General features: G+C 47.5%; 11 protein-coding genes across 11 annotated transcripts; 4 read left to right on the top strand and 7 right to left on the bottom strand.

Annotated features, from left to right (window-relative positions):
* On the top strand, window positions 1-1,120 carry BJ212DRAFT_319626 (ribosomal protein L17). The gene is made up of 4 exons (XM_041342910.1): window positions 1-158; window positions 208-292; window positions 340-804; window positions 860-1,120. Exons 1-4 carry the CDS (start codon window positions 94-96, stop codon window positions 1,088-1,090), a joined length of 846 nt encoding a protein of 281 aa, XP_041199281.1. The 5' UTR covers window positions 1-93; the 3' UTR covers window positions 1,091-1,120.
* A 1,942-nt stretch (window positions 1,121-3,062) lies between these two features.
* Window positions 3,063-4,745, bottom strand: BJ212DRAFT_319514 (uncharacterized protein). Its single transcript, XM_041342909.1, has 13 exons — window positions 4,578-4,745; window positions 4,399-4,524; window positions 4,283-4,346; window positions 4,088-4,219; window positions 3,971-4,034; window positions 3,785-3,916; window positions 3,677-3,727; window positions 3,615-3,622; window positions 3,523-3,542; window positions 3,356-3,468; window positions 3,285-3,301; window positions 3,197-3,234; window positions 3,063-3,146 (listed from the first exon to the last, which is right to left on the bottom strand). The coding sequence occupies exons 2-13, from the start codon at window positions 4,440-4,442 to the stop codon at window positions 3,110-3,112; spliced, it is 720 nt and encodes a 239-aa protein (XP_041199280.1). The 5' UTR covers window positions 4,443-4,524; window positions 4,578-4,745; the 3' UTR covers window positions 3,063-3,109.
* A 715-nt stretch (window positions 4,746-5,460) lies between these two features.
* BJ212DRAFT_1475377 (uncharacterized protein) lies at window positions 5,461-6,652 on the bottom strand (the record flags this gene model as incomplete). Its single annotated transcript, XM_041339224.1, has 4 exons — window positions 5,461-5,658; window positions 5,738-6,146; window positions 6,204-6,394; window positions 6,443-6,652. 4 exons carry the CDS (start codon window positions 6,650-6,652, stop codon window positions 5,461-5,463), a joined length of 1,008 nt encoding a protein of 335 aa, XP_041199279.1.
* A 196-nt stretch (window positions 6,653-6,848) lies between these two features.
* On the bottom strand, window positions 6,849-8,474 carry BJ212DRAFT_1444030 (GroES-like protein; the record flags this gene model as incomplete). The annotated part of the gene is given in 9 exon segments (XM_041337904.1): window positions 6,849-6,873; window positions 6,911-7,009; window positions 7,055-7,124; window positions 7,144-7,333; window positions 7,391-7,527; window positions 7,555-7,579; window positions 7,621-7,851; window positions 7,908-8,239; window positions 8,381-8,474. 9 exon segments carry the CDS (start codon window positions 8,472-8,474, stop codon window positions 6,849-6,851), a joined length of 1,203 nt encoding a protein of 400 aa, XP_041199278.1.
* Window positions 8,475-8,931: 457 nt separating this feature from the next.
* On the bottom strand, window positions 8,932-9,729 carry BJ212DRAFT_1317598 (uncharacterized protein; the record flags this gene model as incomplete). Its single annotated transcript, XM_041334264.1, has 2 exons — window positions 9,106-9,729; window positions 8,932-9,036 (listed from the first exon to the last, which is right to left on the bottom strand). The coding sequence occupies exons 1-2, from the start codon at window positions 9,498-9,500 to the stop codon at window positions 8,934-8,936; spliced, it is 498 nt and encodes a 165-aa protein (XP_041199277.1). The 5' UTR covers window positions 9,501-9,729.
* A 130-nt stretch (window positions 9,730-9,859) lies between these two features.
* Window positions 9,860-11,702, top strand: BJ212DRAFT_319414 (uncharacterized protein). Its single transcript, XM_041342908.1, has 4 exons — window positions 9,860-10,532; window positions 10,601-10,703; window positions 10,773-11,201; window positions 11,264-11,702. The coding sequence occupies exons 1-4, from the start codon at window positions 10,218-10,220 to the stop codon at window positions 11,524-11,526; spliced, it is 1,110 nt and encodes a 369-aa protein (XP_041199276.1). The 5' UTR covers window positions 9,860-10,217; the 3' UTR covers window positions 11,527-11,702.
* A 132-nt stretch (window positions 11,703-11,834) lies between these two features.
* On the bottom strand, window positions 11,835-13,050 carry BJ212DRAFT_319144 (uncharacterized protein). Its single transcript, XM_041342907.1, has 5 exons — window positions 12,978-13,050; window positions 12,739-12,918; window positions 12,588-12,688; window positions 12,283-12,537; window positions 11,835-12,229 (listed from the first exon to the last, which is right to left on the bottom strand). Exons 2-5 carry the CDS (start codon window positions 12,860-12,862, stop codon window positions 11,879-11,881), a joined length of 831 nt encoding a protein of 276 aa, XP_041199275.1. The 5' UTR covers window positions 12,863-12,918; window positions 12,978-13,050; the 3' UTR covers window positions 11,835-11,878.
* On the top strand, window positions 13,003-14,026 carry BJ212DRAFT_1317586 (ML domain-containing protein). The gene is made up of 5 exons (XM_041334263.1): window positions 13,003-13,297; window positions 13,348-13,460; window positions 13,510-13,589; window positions 13,637-13,728; window positions 13,783-14,026. The coding sequence occupies exons 1-5, from the start codon at window positions 13,168-13,170 to the stop codon at window positions 13,890-13,892; spliced, it is 525 nt and encodes a 174-aa protein (XP_041199274.1). The 5' UTR covers window positions 13,003-13,167; the 3' UTR covers window positions 13,893-14,026.
* A 44-nt stretch (window positions 14,027-14,070) lies between these two features.
* BJ212DRAFT_1317584 (uncharacterized protein) lies at window positions 14,071-17,458 on the top strand. Its single transcript, XM_041334262.1, has 12 exons — window positions 14,071-14,150; window positions 14,200-14,450; window positions 14,498-14,601; window positions 14,649-14,711; window positions 14,769-15,029; window positions 15,151-15,516; window positions 15,574-15,843; window positions 15,892-16,341; window positions 16,391-16,525; window positions 16,580-16,639; window positions 16,707-17,150; window positions 17,208-17,458. The coding sequence occupies exons 2-11, from the start codon at window positions 14,243-14,245 to the stop codon at window positions 16,977-16,979; spliced, it is 2,190 nt and encodes a 729-aa protein (XP_041199273.1). The 5' UTR covers window positions 14,071-14,150; window positions 14,200-14,242; the 3' UTR covers window positions 16,980-17,150; window positions 17,208-17,458.
* BJ212DRAFT_319075 (uncharacterized protein) lies at window positions 17,043-17,605 on the bottom strand. The gene is made up of 2 exons (XM_041342906.1): window positions 17,209-17,605; window positions 17,043-17,151 (listed from the first exon to the last, which is right to left on the bottom strand). Exons 1-2 carry the CDS (start codon window positions 17,424-17,426, stop codon window positions 17,106-17,108), a joined length of 264 nt encoding a protein of 87 aa, XP_041199272.1. The 5' UTR covers window positions 17,427-17,605; the 3' UTR covers window positions 17,043-17,105.
* Window positions 17,454-18,968, bottom strand: BJ212DRAFT_1317562 (RlpA-like double-psi beta-barrel-protein domain-containing protein-containing protein). Its single transcript, XM_041334261.1, has 4 exons — window positions 18,290-18,968; window positions 18,143-18,239; window positions 18,026-18,087; window positions 17,454-17,975 (listed from the first exon to the last, which is right to left on the bottom strand). Exons 1-4 carry the CDS (start codon window positions 18,804-18,806, stop codon window positions 17,833-17,835), a joined length of 819 nt encoding a protein of 272 aa, XP_041199271.1. The 5' UTR covers window positions 18,807-18,968; the 3' UTR covers window positions 17,454-17,832.
* Between the last annotated feature and the right edge of the window lie 30 nt (window positions 18,969-18,998).

Genomic DNA, 18,998 nt, shown 5'->3' with positions numbered 1-18,998 from the left:
TCGGCGCGTACTAGGCGGCACTATACATTGGTTGTCACTTCCTCCCGTGTCACTTCGTTTGCTCTGAAGAGCAAGTTGCGAATTTGGGCAGTCATGAAACATGGAGTAGCCTTTCGAAAATTCTCGAGGACGTCCTCACATCGGAACTTAATGCTACGGTAGGCAAGCCGGTTCATTTTGGTCATGCTGGCGTTGAAAATACCATAGGAATCTTGTGACTTCCCTCTTCGAGCATGAGCAGATTAGAACAACATTGGCCAAGGCCAAGGACACCGCCAGGCTGGCAGAGAAGGCAAAGACCACGTTGTTATTTCTTGCAGTCTGCTTACGCGTGAATAGATCATCACGCTGGGAAAGAAGAACAACGAGACTTCGTATCGCCAGGCCCAGGCATTCATCTTGAAACCTCCTGTCCTCCCTAAACTTTTTACCACCTTCGCTGAACGTTATGCAAATCGGCCAGGGGGCTATACGCGAATTCATAGGCTCGATAATCGATTCGGAGACAATGCACCCATTGCTCTCCTTGAGCTGGTCGACAATCCCCGGGACTTCAAATTGGAGATGACTGCACGTGCAGTAGGGCGGGAACTCTTGAATGAGAAGCTTCGGTGGGACTCACCCCGTGGTGTCGTCAACAGTGGTGTCCAACATGCAGAGACTGCTGTTGCAAAAGAGCTGAAGTTGGCCGGATTTGACAGCAGTGAATTACGGCCAACAACGAGGCGTAATCTTCAGAAAGTCATGAAATATCGAGGTCGAGAGGCATTAACAGAAATAGGTGCCAAGGCTTCAGCTTATATTGTAAGCTCTTAATTGTTGTCATTGTTCTTTACCCTGATTATACGCGAACACGCAGGAAACCATTTTGGCCAAGCCAGTCGCTGAAGCCAAAATGCAACTTCGCGCTGACTCCAAGGAGAAGGAGAAAGCTCGGAAAAGAGGGAACCCTAACTTCGTGGGCAGCTTCCCTGTTTTGCCAGCTCGTGCAGGTGTTGCATCACCGGGAGAGACTCGGCCTGCTATGCGGCTCGTTCAAGGTGCACTCGGTCGACCTGCTCGTTGGAGGGGTAGGCATGCACTGGCATGATATCATGCATGTTTGATTACAATCTTAGGTCCTGATTCATGCATAATATTCGAGTTCGAGTCACGTATAACTCTTCGGTCTGCTCCAGATAGTCTGGTGTGTGCTAATCTTGTATGGCATGAATGTCGTGGTATGATGTGATCTTTGTACAACTGTAAGGACTTTGCACCCTCTACGCGACGAACTAACACTTCTGATCAAAGGCGCAAGCCATTCCGAGTATCGTCGTGTGAGGAGATCTCTTCGCATCCGAGACACGCAAATACATTCCCTTGTGCACGTTTCTTATAACATTCCACACTTTCACATATTCATGTACGTCATGCCGCGTTGCGTATTCTGATGCCTTTGTCTCCGTCCACCTCACTCCCTTCCTTCACATATCCTCAGTTTGGCTATTGAGCCACTCACGAACATATATAGTCTGAGTATGTACCCTCGTAATTTCCAGCAACATCACTTAGTGCTTTCTTCGCTCCAAGCAGACTCGGACCTGATGACTTCAGGAACCTCTGCCTCACTTCGTAAACCGTACTTAGTGCCTTCAAACGCGCTTCCTCTATCTTCTTCAACATATCCCTTCCAACTCATTGCCAGCCTTACACAATTGACATGTCATGCACGATTCATAAGGCTGTGCATGGCGCATTAACTATATCTTTGGCACCCAGTGACCGGGACCTTTCGCTCGCATGACATCCTTCTCCATGTCCTACGCGTAGTATTAGACCAGCGTCCCGTCCCCGTATCTAAATGCTCACTAGTTCACACAGCAAAGGATGCGTGGAATACGGGTGCAGGGTACTCCATACTGCATGAAGGAATCGGCGGGATGTTAAGGACCGAATGAAAAAAATCCGAGAGGCAGGTAATCTGCAAGCTGCCATGCGCAAGCATGGATGGCTGCACCGAGGCTTCAAGCCTCATTGCTATCAGCTAGACATTTAAGCACGCGCTTCCATCCCGCGTCATCCTGTGCTGTATATTTGCAATTCTTCCTCTTAGAGCATTCTGCTCTACTCCATCATGCTGTGCAGCACTAGCGCATTGTAAGTAGTTAAGACTGTCGTCCCTTAACAGTCACGCCAAAAGGCAGTGATAATCAAAGCTCATGCTTGATTATTGCGGACAGTGTTTATGCTGATTATGAGAACTCAGGTCAGTCAACGGACTGACACGCATGTACTGATGCCATGCTCTGCTCTTAATTATTCTCTATTGTCAGCCTTGGTCTCCAACCTTGTCTCCATATTCACACCGATATTAATCAGCAGCACATAGCTACAACCTGCACCTTCCATGGATTGGTATTGAGAATGGTATTTATCTCATACAATGCTCGCGCTATGATTAGTTCAGCAGTGATTCCAGGGACTGACTCTCAATGACCGCCCTGTGCCAAATTTTGCACATGGTGTGAACGATCATGGAGACACACTCTGTCTATTTTCATCAAAGAACAAAGAACGAGATAGTGCCCATGTCGTGTACAGGCGATCCCTTTGTAATGAATACAGTTTCACTCAAAATCATATGCGACGACCAGAGGTGACGGCTTTATACGAATATTTAGAAGGGGCATGGGAAACGCAAGGAAATTCCGGAAACAAAAGCGAGCACAAAGGTCGGCCATGTTCGATCGATTTCCAGGTATTTTGGTAGAGAACAACATCCTATAATAGATGGTTACCGAGTTAACCTTGAAACTATATTCCCAATACTCACCTACTCCTGCATACATTCCAACTCTACTACATCATCCAGGTCTGGAGAACCCACTTCAGCAAATGCTTGAAGTTGCCGGTCCACCTCATGGCTGAGATCGCGAGTTGTGTAGGTACGCGTTTTAAGACCTCGAAGGTTCAGAACTAGACGCTGACCAGCTACTGAAAGTAAGGGAGTCGCGAACCTACATGCAATATTTTAACCGAATGTGATGGGGTCGCATTATGGCTAACGCACCCTTTACCAAGGAAATATTTTGGATTCTGCAAATTAGTTAGAAAGAATGATGTACTGCTATGGATACAGAATACTGACATGCCCGAATGCAGTCCTAAGCATCATAAGCCGATAGGATGAGTCAAGAGTACGAGCGAGACTTACCAAGAGGCGACAGTCAATGCATCACTGAACGTACTAGCCTGTTCGTGTTGTCGGCAACGAAATACATCATGCGAGTTTCTACACTCACGATGAAAAAGATGATCGCTATATAATCGTGGTCAATTACAGACCTTGAAGCGCTCCAAAAAGCACCCTCACCGTCTCGAAAGAGTACATGAAGGAGACTAGATGGGTAGAGTTGCTGAAATTCCCTAGAGTATCTCCGGAGACTTCGCATCGTCAAGACGAAGAGTACTGTATCGAGAATAAAGCTTGATTGATGCTCTTCAGCAAGTACAATCAACTCCGGACAGAATGGTCCTAACCTTCCGACATAGACCAACCACTAGCGTTAAAATACCAGTCATGTCATTGAGGCGTCGGTCAATATACCAAACACAATGTAAAAGGAACCAACCACATATTCTTTGAAGGAGCAGAGAATTAACACGCTGCAGGAGTCAAATAACAATCACACACCAGGCATTGTCGTCACACAAACATGAATCACGTCGAGGAATGGAAACTGCACTATCGAAATGCAACCATTTTGATAAATAGGAGTAAAAATGGAGTAATGTGACCCACTGTTTCTGGCGTTTAAATTGTGCGCTGAGCCGGCCAACAGCATAAGGATATAGCCCACGTAGCTCCAGCCAAGGATCTTCGTTGCGCGTTTCCGAGTTCCCCAGATAGCCCATGCACGCATGAGCACGAGGACTGAGGAAAAAGCAAAACCCTTAAGACGTGCAATGATAGAGTAGATGGACGCACTGTGGATTGACTCGGTGGACACAAACATAAACCAAGTGGTGAAAATTACAAAGTGTTGACAGAACTGGAACGAAATTGATCACTCGATAGATGTCTACTCATGAAACTGCAACATACCTTTTGAGAATTATGTACGAGGAGACCAGCCTCTTCCAGCTGAATGACAGTCTGTCCAATAAGGTTCCCATACCGGTTGAGAAGAAACAAAACTTTGACAACTGTCCAGGGAGCGTCCCAGATGTAGACGAACTTCAATCAAGGGTATATTGTGAGCATTAATTGAATATCAGGCATATCACCCAAAAAACTCACTTCATCTCTAAAAGTTAGGAGATAATCGTAGACTAGTAACGTATGACCAGCTGTAGAGAATGACCTAGACAATAATAGGTGAGAATCCAGAGATGTCGCGCGGTACATAGACATACTTCCGCAACCAAAGGCCTTCCATGAACTGGGGGGATAGAGACATGGTCGAAACAGTTACAACGTTAAGACCAATCGAAAGACAATAAACGGGTGCTGCCAACAGACCCAGTACTAAAATCTAAGAGCTGGCACACTTTAATAGGGTACCCAGACAACCACAAGCCATCCAGCTCTCAACTTTCACTGGTAATGACATGTGCAACCAACGTAATAAATATGTAGGGGTGAAGCAAAGTTTGAACCTAACTTGAGTGGGTGGAACGATGGCAGAACCTTGCAGTGAGAGCGACAAGACCGACGGCAGTCACTAGTGCTCCACGGTGTCGTCCAGAATACACACCACCGGACACAGATCCTGAGACCACTGGCAGTCTCCGCAGTGTGGGCTACAGATGTATATGCTTGGAGAGGATCGCCGGCCTGAAGACGTCACGACTGGCTAACCGTGCGAGGTGTTTGGTAGGCGCATAAAATTTACGTCAGCGCTCAGATTGAGGGGAGTGAACAGGAGTGTGAAACATTTGTTCGTACGCTTGACCTGGGAAGTTCCATTAGAGTGATGTCGGACGGTGTGCGTCAGGCTCAACGTGTAATACTTACGTGTCTACCAGTAAACGTATCTTGAATTAAAAGGCCAGGTGATTGCACGCTAAACGTCCTACAGCGTCGACCACGTGTAAGGAAAAGCCGTCCGAAAAATAATCGATGTTACAAGCGGCAAAACTGAGAAGCTTTTAGTGAACGGTACCGATGAAATCGGTATCGACGATGAGAGGCTCGTTAACTGGCGAGTAAAAGCACATTTAAGCATTGAATGATCTTTCAATATGGGTATAGGAGGTGGCGCAGGGTAATTGGACAGCGCGGAAGGGTAAAGGTGTGTATGTGACGGGTTTAGGGTAAGATCTGACAATCGCATAAACACCGCCGGCGGCAGAGAGAGAAATGTACAAGAGCTCAATAAGACAAATTTAAAGTAAGTGACAAGCTGGCGGTACAGTTCGAAGACCGTAGAAAGCAGGAACATGGATAAATAGAATTGGATTTGATTGCGCTAGCGTTTAGATGCCACCATAGGCATCGCCTTCTTCGTACATTGTGTATGCGGTATCAGGCTGCTGGGCATTGGCGATGTCTCGCCTGCAGGCCGCTGGGACCGGCTCAGGTACAGATGTTGTGCTAGCGGCAGTAAAAGGATCGAACGTGACGGGTGATGGTGCACGAGGTAGCAGTGTCATGCGCAGCATAGGTTTCTTCCGCTGTTTCGCCGTCAAAGGGGCTAGGCAAAGAAGAATTCAATGGCTAGGGTAGAGCCATGTAATCATTGTAAGTCACTACCCAGCTGACGGCATATATCGGTATATTGGGCGGCTGGAGTGGAGTTGCGCTCGAACGATCGAGATTAACATAGTGAGCCTGAGGATTGTTAGGGATGAGGTATCCTGCAGCGGATAGTTGACGAGGCAAGTATGCCGTACTGGATGGTCGCCTGGTGAGGTGACTATGGTCCTCGCGAGGGGCATGTAGCATTGCCATCTGAGCATGCAAGGTATCACCATAGGCAGTTTGTAACCACTGTAATAGTTGTGATAGTTGTGTCGGGTGTTGAGGGCAGGGTATGCCAGTGCGTCGTGATGTTTGGTGGACGGAGGTAAAAGCATGGTTCAGGATCGTCCACAAGGATAGCAGACTGACATTTAAAGGCTGAAGCGTTCCATTCGTCTTCATCAGACTTGCGTTTGCGGCGCTAGAATTTAAAGTGAGAAGACGAAACGAATCTTCAAAAATGAGACATAAAATGCACCACATGATGAGGGAACCTAGCATAGCCAAACCAGTGAGACAACCATCAATACCACCTACGACTGCAGCAGTGTTAACAGAGCCTGAAGAGTCAGCAGTCGAAGGGGTTGCGAATGTGATGGTTCCAGTACTAATGACGATATTAGTTGGTGATGTGAGGTAGCGTACAAAGTGACCTGCTGCTGCAGGGGTCTACCGGATGATCAATAGACTGTATGTGTAAAAGGGTCAGATACTGACAGTAGACAACACAGTTTGTGGGACTGAAGTTGAGGAAGTAAACGAAGTAGAAGTGCTCGAGGAGGTGGCAGTGCTTGAGGATGTAGTTGACGAAGACGTGGCTGAAAAAGAGGAAGCAGTACTAGGGGTGGTGGAAGCGGAGGATTGTCGGGGAGAAGTAGCTATAGGGGTGGTGGAGGTGGGGATGGTAGTAGGCGACCGTCCAAGCATGGATAGCTGTACCAAAGCTTCATTGTTACCAGCTAAGCATAAGCTCATGTATAATCACCGTGACGACACCACAGGTTTCAGCCTGCTGACTTTTTCCTTGATCAAATACTACGACTTCAATATAATACACATAAAAATATGACTCATCTGAACAATACTAGAGACGTATCAGAGAAAAGAGTACGCGACGCTTTACTCAACGCGCCCAGTCATCAACTCGACTGAGCTTCGGAGCTCCATCGGAAGGCGGCGAGGAACCGAGTTTCAACAAACACTTTTTCAACACCTCCTATACGTTTGCCAAAAGCGGCATACAGTTTCGCCATGTCTTCTAACGGTACACGATGAGAGATCATGCTGAAAAACTAGGTGAACTGTCTGAAGCAGGACGAAGAAACTCACAATTTGGGGTCAAGCTTGCCCGTCATGATGTGGTCGTACAGAATTTCTCTCCAGTACTTGTGGACTGGCGCTTGACCTAAGTCTCTCACCTTTTCCAATGAGCGCACCGATGTTGAAGCCGTTGGTAAAACCAGCATATGCAGCAATGAGACCGCATCGACACACCTTCCTCACAGAGACGATCATGTCGTTCGCGGTCTCGGGAACATCAGTCTCAAGCATGAGCATCTTCATCCCTTTGTGAAGTAAGGTCTTCAGTTCGTGGAATGTACCTGAGAACTATTTCAAAAAATGTAACTGGATGCATTTGCGGCGGACTCACCAGTCAAGCGCGACATCCTGTCCTCCAGGAACCATCTCATGGACCTCCTGGCTAACATCCTTGACCATCCTAAGGTTGATCACTTCGCAACCTTGCTCCCTTGCACGCTTCAGACGCTCTGGGATTTGGTCTATAGCGATGATGCGAGATGCTACCTTCAATTTTGCTCAGCGAGCACAGCATTGTCCAATAGGACCAGGACCCTGCTTTGAGTTAGGTTAGAAACTCAGCAGAGGAAAGATACCCATATTCCGACGATGTCACCTTCCTGCACACCGCTGTCAACGACGCAATGGTAACTGGTCGGGAGAATGTCAGAGAGGTACAGGGCTTCTTCGTCTGAGACGTCATTTGAAATAGGAAGGTTGACTTCGCCCAAGGGCACGCGGACATATTCTGCTTGGCCACCAGGGAAACCGCTTGTGAAGTGGCAGTATCCAAAGAAGCCAGCATCGCATGTTCCATACATGTAATTCTGCAAACTGAGGAGAATATCAGCACGTCAGTGTGAAGCAGGAGCAGATTATAAACGTTGAATTGTTGGTGTCCCTCCTTGCAATATCGACAGTTCCCGCATGCGATTTGGAGGGAGGCGACAACGCGTTGACCTGTGGTGAGGTTTTTGACATTCGGGCCAATCCGATCGACAACCCCCATAAGCATGTGAGCACTGAGTAATTTGTCTTCGGAGAAGATGCGATGCGGACCTCGTGGCCCAAAATTTCGCCCTTCTGAAGGGCCATGCATGATCTCCCCGTGGTACAGATGTAGATCTGATCCACAAATAGTTGTGCCTGTTACTTTAACGATCACGTCGTCCAGTTCTGTTATGTCGGGGATAGACGCATCGATGACTCGAACGTCTGTCGCACCGAATCATGCAAGGGCTTCCATAGCTGAGCCATCTTCACGATGTATTCTGGCTGCACGACAGTAGGCAACTTCCCCAATTGCTTAGCATGTATTCATTAGCAAGCGTGGATGAGCATCCCATACGGACCTACCGATTGCACTATGTTGGCAGCGGCTTGCACGTTGTGTCAGGAGATTGAAAGGCAACTTGTCCGGGAGATGGTTTGGATACACCTCCTTGGCCATGATGCAATGGATTTCATACTTATAACGCTGGTTATGATCACTCTCACGTGACGTATTATCCAAACGTTGGACACGTATAGCCCGCAACATCTGGATGGGGTGATCATCACGTCCGGCAAACATCCTGCATGCCACGGTGCACCTGGATCACCGGCACGTTAATCAGGCTGACATCCCCACCGTTTTTATCTTAAGCCACCTAAAAACTTCACGCACTGACTAGTACAGCGCGTGAGATACAGCATTCACATCTATATCCCTGCCTAGAAGATCGATGAAGTTCCACTCGCGAGGTGGAACCAGAGTAGGTTGATTACCTGATTGTGTCATCAGCACGATGTCGATTGCGCGATTTGGAAGGATGACAACAATAAACACTCGATTGCTTATCATCCTACGGCGTGAATTTCAATTGCAAGATGAGGTGTGTACCAGCAACAATAAAGAAATAAATTTACGTTACAAGATTACGTGCAAATGCTGATTGGTATCATATGAAGGCTTCTGCCCCTCAGGGTATAGTCTCTCGTCAAAAGGGTTCGCTTCACTGATTAGCACGGAGGTAAGACCGAATGGTTGACGGTAGATATGGTAATTACTTACAGCATCATTCCAAACATTGAACCGATAGTCCCGCCATACTCGGTCAACGGTGACGCCGCTGGCGGGCGAACTCGTGGACCCACGTAAAGAAGAAGCCCATGACGGTGGGCTGGCAGCAAATAGATGCGATATTTCGCACTGAATGTCTCGCCAGCTCCGTGCACTGTATACAAACATATTAGAAACGAGCGACGGACTTGCCGTGCATACGCACCTCACGTTGGCGACCTTGGAATGTGATTTGAGAGCATATTTGTACATGGAACCTGCCTCGAGGACGAGGGTGAGGCTTTCTCCAGGATGTAGCAGGACGACTGCGCTAGTATTCCGGCCATAATCCCGCAGTAACTGGATCGTTGCGCAGTCATGTGTATCGTTCGTGAAGTCAAGTAAGACTTCATATGGTTGTGTAATTGCAGGCATAGTTGCGACGGCGTTAAAACGGAAAGTTGCGGGAGCTAGTGTCGATAAGTACTAGTAGAAGTCTTTGAGGGTGGGGATTGGAGAAAGACGAAAGGAGGACCAGATAGAATAGCAATATTAATTGACTTGAGGAAGACACGCGAAGACACTTCACTCGAAGAAGCGTTGATGCGTTGGCCTCTTTTTGTTTGCTTTACGGCACGCGATATAGTCGTGCCCAAACACACTGCAGTGTTTAGACGTCGAATTTGGACTGTCAAAAAATCAGGGTAACAAAAACGCGATCCTGAATGAAGAGATGCAAGTTACGGTGATTTTATGTAGCTTGAGCAGCATTCCTGAAGCAAGGCAACGGTGACTCAAGAACAAATAAGTAGTTCAGGTGTGTTGCCACGTTTTGCCTGGTTTATTGTCCTCGTGCGGAGAATTTGCGCTGGTATTGCGGCCTCCGATGAGCTTGCGAATACATGCAACATGCCAGTCCAGGATCGGAAACAGGGGAAGACAGATCCATGCTTGAGTGGTGAGGCTTGTGGATTGATGGATCGTTTTCCCCCCAAACGTCAAGCTCGGGATGAACTGCTGATTAACTGTGCTCACGCCTTTTTCAGCCATTTTATAATAATTACACTAATCCCCTTTGAAAATTTCTACATATTTCAATAGTAATGGCCTCAGTTCAATTTCAGCTTCCCTACGCTTGGAAATCTTCGTCGTATGTCGACAAAAGGTCTCTCTATACAAGACTTACCTTACGACGTTCGTATCCTCGTCTATGAAACCATCTTGGCTAATCACCTGTGTGTGAATCAAAATCGGCAACCCTCTAATGATCATATTCGTGTACTTCATACCTGCAGGCAGATCTTCTATGAGGCACGCGCAATATTCCATAAGTATGTCTCCCTGCGAAACGACTGGGAGGTGGACCACTACCTCACTTATCTGGATTCTGAGCCCAAAGCTGCGCCTGTAGTTCGTTGGGCTGATGTTGCCAACGATGGACGTGTCTTGGAGAGTACACTTGACCAGGTATGTAACATTCTCTTCTTGTGCCTTGGATAGGGGGTCGTTAAATTAGCTATGTCATCGATAATTAGACTGGCCCAGCCTCTCGGTTGTATCTTGTATTGGCAAAGTTCGTATCGCTGGAGAAAGTGCGAGTCTTTAATGTTCGTCATTGTTATCCCCACACGATCTCCAGTAGGTGAGACACTATTAATGTATCTGCTGGCGTCATTACTCAATATAGTGCCATATCCAAGGTATCAGTTGAACTTCGAGGGTGCCATGTTTCCCACTGCAAAGGGTCCCATGCCCCTCTTGCAAGCATACGAACTTCATCTGGATCCATCCACAAGGGTGAATCCTTCCAAATGGTTCCTTCGAATCACATCCGTTCGCTACGTCTATCAGGAGATTGTCGTTTCAGGAAAACGCCTTTTCCTTCCCTGCGCCATCTCACCATTCGGGGCGTTACAAGCAATGCCTTTGATCAGATTCGCTTCAACACCAGCTTTTCCAACTGTCAACTCGATTCCTTCATCCATGCACAAGGCCATCGACTTGGTTTCGAAATCACAAACGTCCATCTGGAATCCCTCCTGGCGGGCCCGGATCACGCCTTCGTAAACTCGTCCTATTGGGCAGTAGCCGGCTCTCAAGTACAACCATCGCTTCATGCCTCCGCAGTTTGCCCACGTTAGAGTACTTTGCTTTCTCGCTGGTGACTGTAAACGAACTGCGTGAAAACTTTATTCTAGCTCTGGGTCCCTCACTCCAAGTGCTCAAGCTACAAATAACTCATGCATGGTATGCATTGCCCCTATTCGAAGAAGAGCGGAACATTTGCGATACGATAGAGGAGAGAATTCTGCTTCGGCACTTGCCCCATAAAGTGGAACATGTCTCATTCCATAGTCAATTGATGGCCGAGCATGGCCGAGAAGACAGGTGGAGCCACATTGCCGCTGCACAGCACATATCACTAAAGATAGGACCCTGGGAAGACGAGGAGGAAACATAACTTCACGAGTTGCAGGGCAAGATATGTCACGTCTAAGAGATAGTCGTAGAAATAGATGGGTCACCTAGAGGAATGTGTCGCTATAGAGGTATGTTACAAATTTCAAATAAACGTCCATGGGGGGAGGAATACTGCGCATTCCGTAAGAAGTCCGCGAAGCGATGATAGAATCAAAGAATTTCCTTCTGCTACAAGAATGTGGCAGTTTTAACTATCTGTGGCGTTGGGCGACCGAAGGACCCTTAAGCTAGGAAAAGGAATCAGCTTATAATGATGATGCTATTCGGGAGAACTGACAAACCCGCTCATTCAAGTCGACCACAGATGGCGATTGTGATGAGCGACCGAGGGATTAATACACACCGGGGTGAGCCTGAGTGGGTGCAGGTTGCCCAGCCGTCGACTGTTGCCGCTCAAATTGCGACTGAGGTTGAGGGGGATAGGTCGGCGTAAGATAAGATTGACCATCAGCGTATCTTTCTTTCTGTAATGGAGCATTCATGGTCGATGCCGTACTTGCGTTTCGCATATAGCCGTGGCCATCCTCGTACTCGGCAGACGCTCTGTAGTCCCAAGGATCACCACGATCAGACATCGGAATATTATCCGTCAGTGGCTTCGTGGTATCATTGAGAGCTTCGTACTTCTCGTAATCCCGTCTTTGAGCAGTCCCGTAAGATGAAACAATAAAAAGCAGATATGCCTGTAGAGCAACAATCAGTTGTCTGCCGGATAATCGGTTGATAGGCAAGTTACCTGAACAAGAGCAAAGAAGACCCAAGCACCGATCATCAGCCCGACGTCTACCCAGGTGATGATGCCGCAGACAGTTTGACCCTCGGTGGTATTGCTACCGTTGGGCGCTGTAGGATAGTATTTGTTCTCGCAGTTGGTTAAAGCAGTCGAGTGACGACTGGCTGAGAGTATGACCCATGCCGCGGCAATTGCGAAAGCAACAAGGGTGATGAGGGAGTGTAGAGTAGCATAGCGACGGAAAAGTATGTGTTTCTCCTAACGACACAAAATTCAGCATCGGCAACTACATTAGAAGGACATCATACCTTGAATACACCTATGAATCCAAGAACTTGAATTGCAACACCTACGTAGCATGCTATTGCAAGAAGCAACGGGGCGTATGAAGGAGTTGCTGCTCCAACAACTACGCAGAGACGGGTTACACACTAGAAGTCAGAAGTAGGAGGGACTCACTGGAAGGCGTTCCAACAGAAAGGGTGCCTATGATAATCCCAAGAGAGAATTGTTCGATCAGCGTAGCATATATGCCAGCTTTGACCAAGGGGATTGCGCAACAGCAATACTCTCTAGCTTTCATTTTCAGCAGCACACCCCGGGGATAGGATCAATGAAAAATAACTCTGAGGGTAAACACTGCTCGGTAAGATCAAGCTATCAGTATTTCTGGTTGCTTTTGCAAACTTGTTAATTACCTTTGTGTTTGGTTGAGAGGAGAAAGGAAGCGAGTTGCCTTGGTGCGCACTGCGCAGGGTCTTGCACTCATCGCCACAGATCGCTCCAACTTGTATAAAATTCTCCCACGCCATCTTGCGACTTTGGTTGAGCTCCGGACACTTGCATCAACTAGCCTTCTTCCAGCTCTTGTTCCAATTACCGTTGGCCATGGTTCGTCTATTCTCTGTTTCTTTACTTGCCATGTTGGCGGGTCTTTCTTCTGCAAATTCTCTTCCCGCACAAGAAGTTATGAATCAGCCGGTGCACACAATGGAGGGTTGGTCATGGTCCGATTGTGGTGAGACCTGTTTGATAGAAGCGCATAAGCCATGTACTAAGTTTCTTCAGGCTCCCCAACAGACGTTGTTCGGTTGAAATCAATAAGCCTCTCTCCCGATCCACCCAAGCCGGGCCAAGACCTGACTGTCACGGTTGTGGGGACTGCTCAACAACGAGTTGAGGTTAGTTTTGTTAGTATCATATGTCGCAAAATATCAAGTCTATTCGCAGAATGGAGCCTATGCCGACGTTGTCGTGAAACTTGGACTCATCAAACTTCTCTCGAAGACATTTGATGTTTGTGAAGAAGCGTAAGCTAGTTGGTGTCGTCCTGGATTTTGATTGAAGTCAGATATAGACGCAACGCAAATGCAACCATCCAGTGTCCAGTCGAGCAGGGTGATTATACTGTGGTCGAAACGGTTGCTTTGCCGAAGGAGATCCCTCAGGGTGCGTACAAGTCTACGTATAGTATAGTTAAGTCAGTTGCTGAATCTTTTGCAGCCAAATTCACCGTCGCTGTGAATGGTTACACTAAGGACGACGAGAATTTGATGTGCTTGGATCTTAAGATTGATTTTATGAAGAACCCCTTCCCAAGATTCGGGTGGTAAATTGCAGTTACCTTCATCTCACAGTGATATCCTTTTGCCTGTACCACTAAATACGTTTAAACCTGGACTATCAGTCTGCTATGCAACGTTCAGTTTTTGATTTGGAAGAATAAGCTCCTAAATAGTAAAATGAGTCACGTGAAGAATTTTGCCGAGCAAAGATCTTTAACGCGTTTTCATTCATTCTCTGTCGCTATTAGTATCAGAGACATGCCAAAGAGCTCGAAAAAGAAGAAGGAGAAGGTGGTCGACTTCTCGGTAAGTTTTACTCATGAGATCCTTTCTATTTGTTAGACTTGACAAACAGAAAGCCAAATTGAAACTTGGCAAAGGCAAGCAGCTGCCAAGCAATGCAGTGGATACTTCGTTCAAAGCTCGTAGTGAGTATTGGATTTGGTTGCAGTTGTAGGCCGGGATGTATTATGGTTGAAGGCATTGCACTTCCCACCCAGAGTATTGCTGTAGAGAAGGATGCTACACTTCCTACCACCAGGAGGAAACAGTCATTTGATGACCTGGTTTCGCTCATGAAACACCACAATGCGAATACCCGGAAAGGTATGTGTTATATGTCTACAACGCCAAAAGCTTATTTGATTCGACAGATGCTATCTTGAGCTTTCGGGAGTTGTTTGAATTGCATCCTGACATTGTAGAATCCTCAATGACCATACTACTAGGGGCCTGTGTCCGCTTGATTGGAGATGAGGTTTGTCCAGTGACTCGTTCATGGAAATGAAATTTAAGCATCTACAGGATGCAGGTGTTCGAAAGGCACTGCTTTCATTTTTGTGTTGGCTGCTACCTCTTGTTTCGAAGGTGATGTGTTGTATGACTTGCCATGATCACTCAAATGTTTAAGCTGTTTCTATGCAGGAGGACCTGATCCCTCATGTTCCATTGCTCATTCTTTTTACTACATCAGCCCAGACCCATATCTTCCCAGAAATCAGGATTGATGCCATGCGATTCTTAGACTTGTTTCTTGAATTAGTTCCAGAAAGCGTAGTGGATGGTTGGATACAAGGAAACCCTGGACACGGAAAAAGAGTTTTAGAGGGATACTTGGGGATATTGAGCGCAGGAACCAAATATGGCGATACCGAAGGTAAGAGTTACAACGCTTTTCGAGCTCATGTAACTTCTCATCCCACAAAGGTGAAGTAAAGGCAACATCGACTGCTAGCGTAGTCCTTTCGTCACAGGTATGACTAAACTGTCAAGCATGCCACACGATCAATGCTGACATGCATTGCAGTCGAAGCTCGTCGTACTGAAGTCACTTTCGGCATTCCTCACTCATGCGGTATCACGACAACTGCGACCGTCAAATCATGCAACTTCTAACCTAGACCCAGCCGCAGTCCCATTACCAACGTGGTTCCTCTCTCCTTCTTTCCGCTCTGCTCGGTCATTCAGTGCTTACGAACGATTATTCCAATCTGAGTCGGTTGATTGTCAACTTCAGCTTGATGCCGAGCACCCTCGCGATGATTTTATATGTATGCTGGACTTCGCGACTGGCCCATTAGCCACAGCTTGGTCTTTAAATGACCTTTCTGGTTTATCACTAGCTCGAACTGAACCATTGACTCATCTAAATAGTAATACTTCCTCTCTCATCGTGCGTCACCAATTATCCTCATCGTCTAGTCTTCCATCAACGCCACATGATCCATAGCATTTGGCCCGAACGCTTTACTCGACTTTACTTGCTTCGTATCTTGATTGCGCCCCCGTTGTCTTTTCACCCAGCGCGAATCCTCCTGAAGCAGAGCTCAACCTTCTTACCGTGACGGCGCGAATCATGAGGACGCTCTATGGATCAATTTTGCAAGACAGGTTCTCCTTGAGCCTCGCAGAGGAGGAAACCCTTTGCGACGAGATAAGTACCTTGCTTGGTTATATGACAGGGTACTTTCCGTTCAGGCCTGCGCGCCGAGAAATCAAGGTAATGATTTGTCAATCTGGGATAAGATTCCCAGCTGATTGCAACTAGGTGGAACATGCATTCCAAGATCTGAATGTAATCTACTGCGAGCTCACAGCACTGTTGGTTCTCGTATCCTTCCGCCGACCATCAGGAGATATCTTACGCAAAGTCCGCTTTCCAACTTCTCGATCACATGCTTCTACTTCTCATGTCAAACATGAGGGCAAGCTAGCCTTACAGGCCGGCTTGGTCAGAACATACGTCACTCGTCTTCTGCTCGGGGAAGACAGCTCTGGGGCACAGATTTCAAGGCCGCTAATCCCGACGATGTACATCGCGCTGCTACCCACGATCTGGGCTCTCCTAAACCAGCCGAAGGAGAGCCACACGCGGAGTCAAGGCGAGGTCCCCACAGACACCGTATTATCCGCGATGCTCGATCACGCAATTAGGACGACATCGAGCTCTGCTGTCAAGGCGCTCACTGTGGAATTTGTAGCTCGATTCTTTTGGTGTGTGCTTTTCCTCGCTTGTTTATGAAATGAATCAATGACATCACTCCAAGCTCGAAACAGAGACAGACTATTGCGGACATTTTGATGTACGCAACACAGGGGAGCAGAAGAAATTCCAAGAATGGATATTACACCTCCCAAGGACGCTTTGGGAAATAGGTCCTCACAACCTGGCCGCTTCCGAGGTGATTTTTTAGTCGAGCTTATTACCGTTTTTCAGCTGACCGTCCCGGCTCTAGACAGTCATCAGATCATTGTTACGTCTCCTCCAGCGTGGCTCCATCATGATCAAGCATGAGGTGCGTCCCTGATCGGAACGGCAGGCAATTGACGAACATATGATCCCGTTCCTTTGTATGTTTATAGGAAATCATGGGATTGCAAACTCGCCTCACACCCTTTTTCATGATCACACATCCTGTTCGTGGTCGGCTTCCCGGCCCGTTCACCAAAATCCCTACTTCTTCACTGCTTATCCGAAGGTTGGCGGTGGACCTTGTAGTTACGATCCTCTCAGTCTCAACGAGATCGGAGGGGGAGGAGAGAGAGAATCTTATGATCGCGGTGGGTAGTGCAGTATCAGGCACCCTCGAGGAAGGTTATTGGCAGCAACTTGTGAGAGCAACAGGGCTGTCGTGAGACCTTGTGATGCGGCTATATTCGCTTTCGGCCTGCAGTAGTTTTTCACATCAGATGACGATTAGGCTACTGCCTGCCTGTGTTGCAAGCACGACATCGTTTGAGGCCGCGGGGATACTGCGCCTTTCAGTTAGCATGATTCGGTGTCTTTCCATCGTTTTTTCGAGGGAGCCTGTCAATCACAGCTTTTCAGTCAGACTTTACCCAAAGGACCAATCGTATTACCTACGTTCGTGTGGTAATCACAATGCTTGGACAACGGCAACGATGCGGAAATGAAATGTCACACTTGATTGATCTGATTCCTCGATTCCAGGACCGAGAGCAGAAGTATCGGGAATGAACGACTGTCCGCCTAACTTGGAGCGCCGAAACATAGCCTAACCGCACGAGGATGATAACGAGACTGATTTCTGATGTCGTACTATAAGACTTGCAACGAGTCATGACCGGTTGACCACTCAACGTTTGAACATTGAAGTATAGGTTACATAGCAGGCATCTATATTTCACTTTGTATTATTACAAACTGCACAATAATAAGATTTATACCAAAGCTAAACCCATCAAGAAAAGCGCTGCAAGGCCCAAGCAAGCAACAACCGCTCATTCCAACTCATCAACTAGGTATATAGGAATCATCCAGTGATCGTAAGTACGTAGCACGCGTGCGTGTGGATATATGGGAATGAGAAATCGACAGCGATCCCAAGCTCTCTGCTAGCAGAGAGGCGTCTAGCGCGAAAGCAGTCGGAAAGGATATATACCTATCAGGAAGAATAATGAATAAAAACATAGATGACTTTATGCCCATTCGTCGCGAAAGCATGAAGGCGTAACGAGAGCGAGATGTTTAGAACCAGGACCAGTCAATGTCGATGCGACCCAACGACTGATCCGCAAGTTGGGAGAATGCGGAAGGCGAGAAGTCAAGGTCTTTAAGTGCACAGCCCGTACACCTGTCTGTGATCTTGACTGTTACACTCTTGCCCTGGTCTGGAGATAAAGTCAATACCCGATCGTTAAGGGAAGACAGTGGGACTTACAGGTAGCAGTGACTTGTTGGTTGCAGACGGGGTTGGTGTTAGGGTTCACACCATCATAGCCACTAGTTGACCAAAATGAGACCGCGGGAGGCTAGGAATAGAAAGTACAATACTTACGGGTAGGAGTCGAACAACAAGTGAGAGACAGCAGCAATGTAATCACTGTCGGTATTTGTGATACCACACGCTCCAAGACCAGTCTCGTAGTACGTGCCTACCATGAAAAATGAGCCGAGAATCAGACGATGATGATGAAAAAATTACCCTGCCCAGGATTAATGCCGCTAAGGAAGCCGTCCGCCGCACCACCGCTGGATGCAGAGGTAGTCTGAGCAGCCTGGCTGGTGGTACTTGGGGAAGATGTGGGCGTGGGTGTGGGTGTAGGAGTGGGCGTGGGCGTGGGAGTAGGAGTAGGAGCCTGGTAGATCGACCCCGAAGCAGATGATGAATGGGAATGCGAAGAAGAGGAGGAAGAAGAGGAAGAGGAAGATAAAACAGGCGATGGAGCAACATTAACCGGTACCACTGTAGCAGCAGCAGAAGCGGAGGTTGAAGATGCAGTGGAGTTACCAGACGACTTGGGTGTGCAACGTTTGTTCAGAGAACGTTGACGTTTGGGAGCTGGCAGGGCATCAACTTGACCACCGGTGACTGCCTGTACGGCGACGTGAGCAACAGCGCGACGGTGATCGAAAACATTGTGGGAGATGTGAGGGGATGTGAGGGCAGCAACCGAGAGAACGAGGGATAGAAAAGCAAGGCACTTCGTGATGGGGGCCATTGTAATGAGCGAGGGTAGGAGGAGGCTCTTGCTGGTTCGACTTCAAGGATCGACAGGTGATGACTTTATAGTAGTGGAGTTAAAATAAAAGATTTAAACAAGGAAAGACAGCCGACCACCGGAAGTAGAGAAAGAACGATGAAGAGCAAGACAAACACCAAGACGATGTAAAATGGTAAAGAAAACACCCTC

The sequence above is a fragment of the Suillus subaureus genome (genome assembly GCF_016647635.1).
Source record: "Suillus subaureus strain MN1 chromosome Unknown BJ212scaffold_2, whole genome shotgun sequence".
NCBI classification, from domain to species: Eukaryota; Fungi; Basidiomycota; class Agaricomycetes; order Boletales; family Suillaceae; genus Suillus; species Suillus subaureus.
This window is presented reverse-complemented; position numbering and strand designations above follow the sequence as displayed.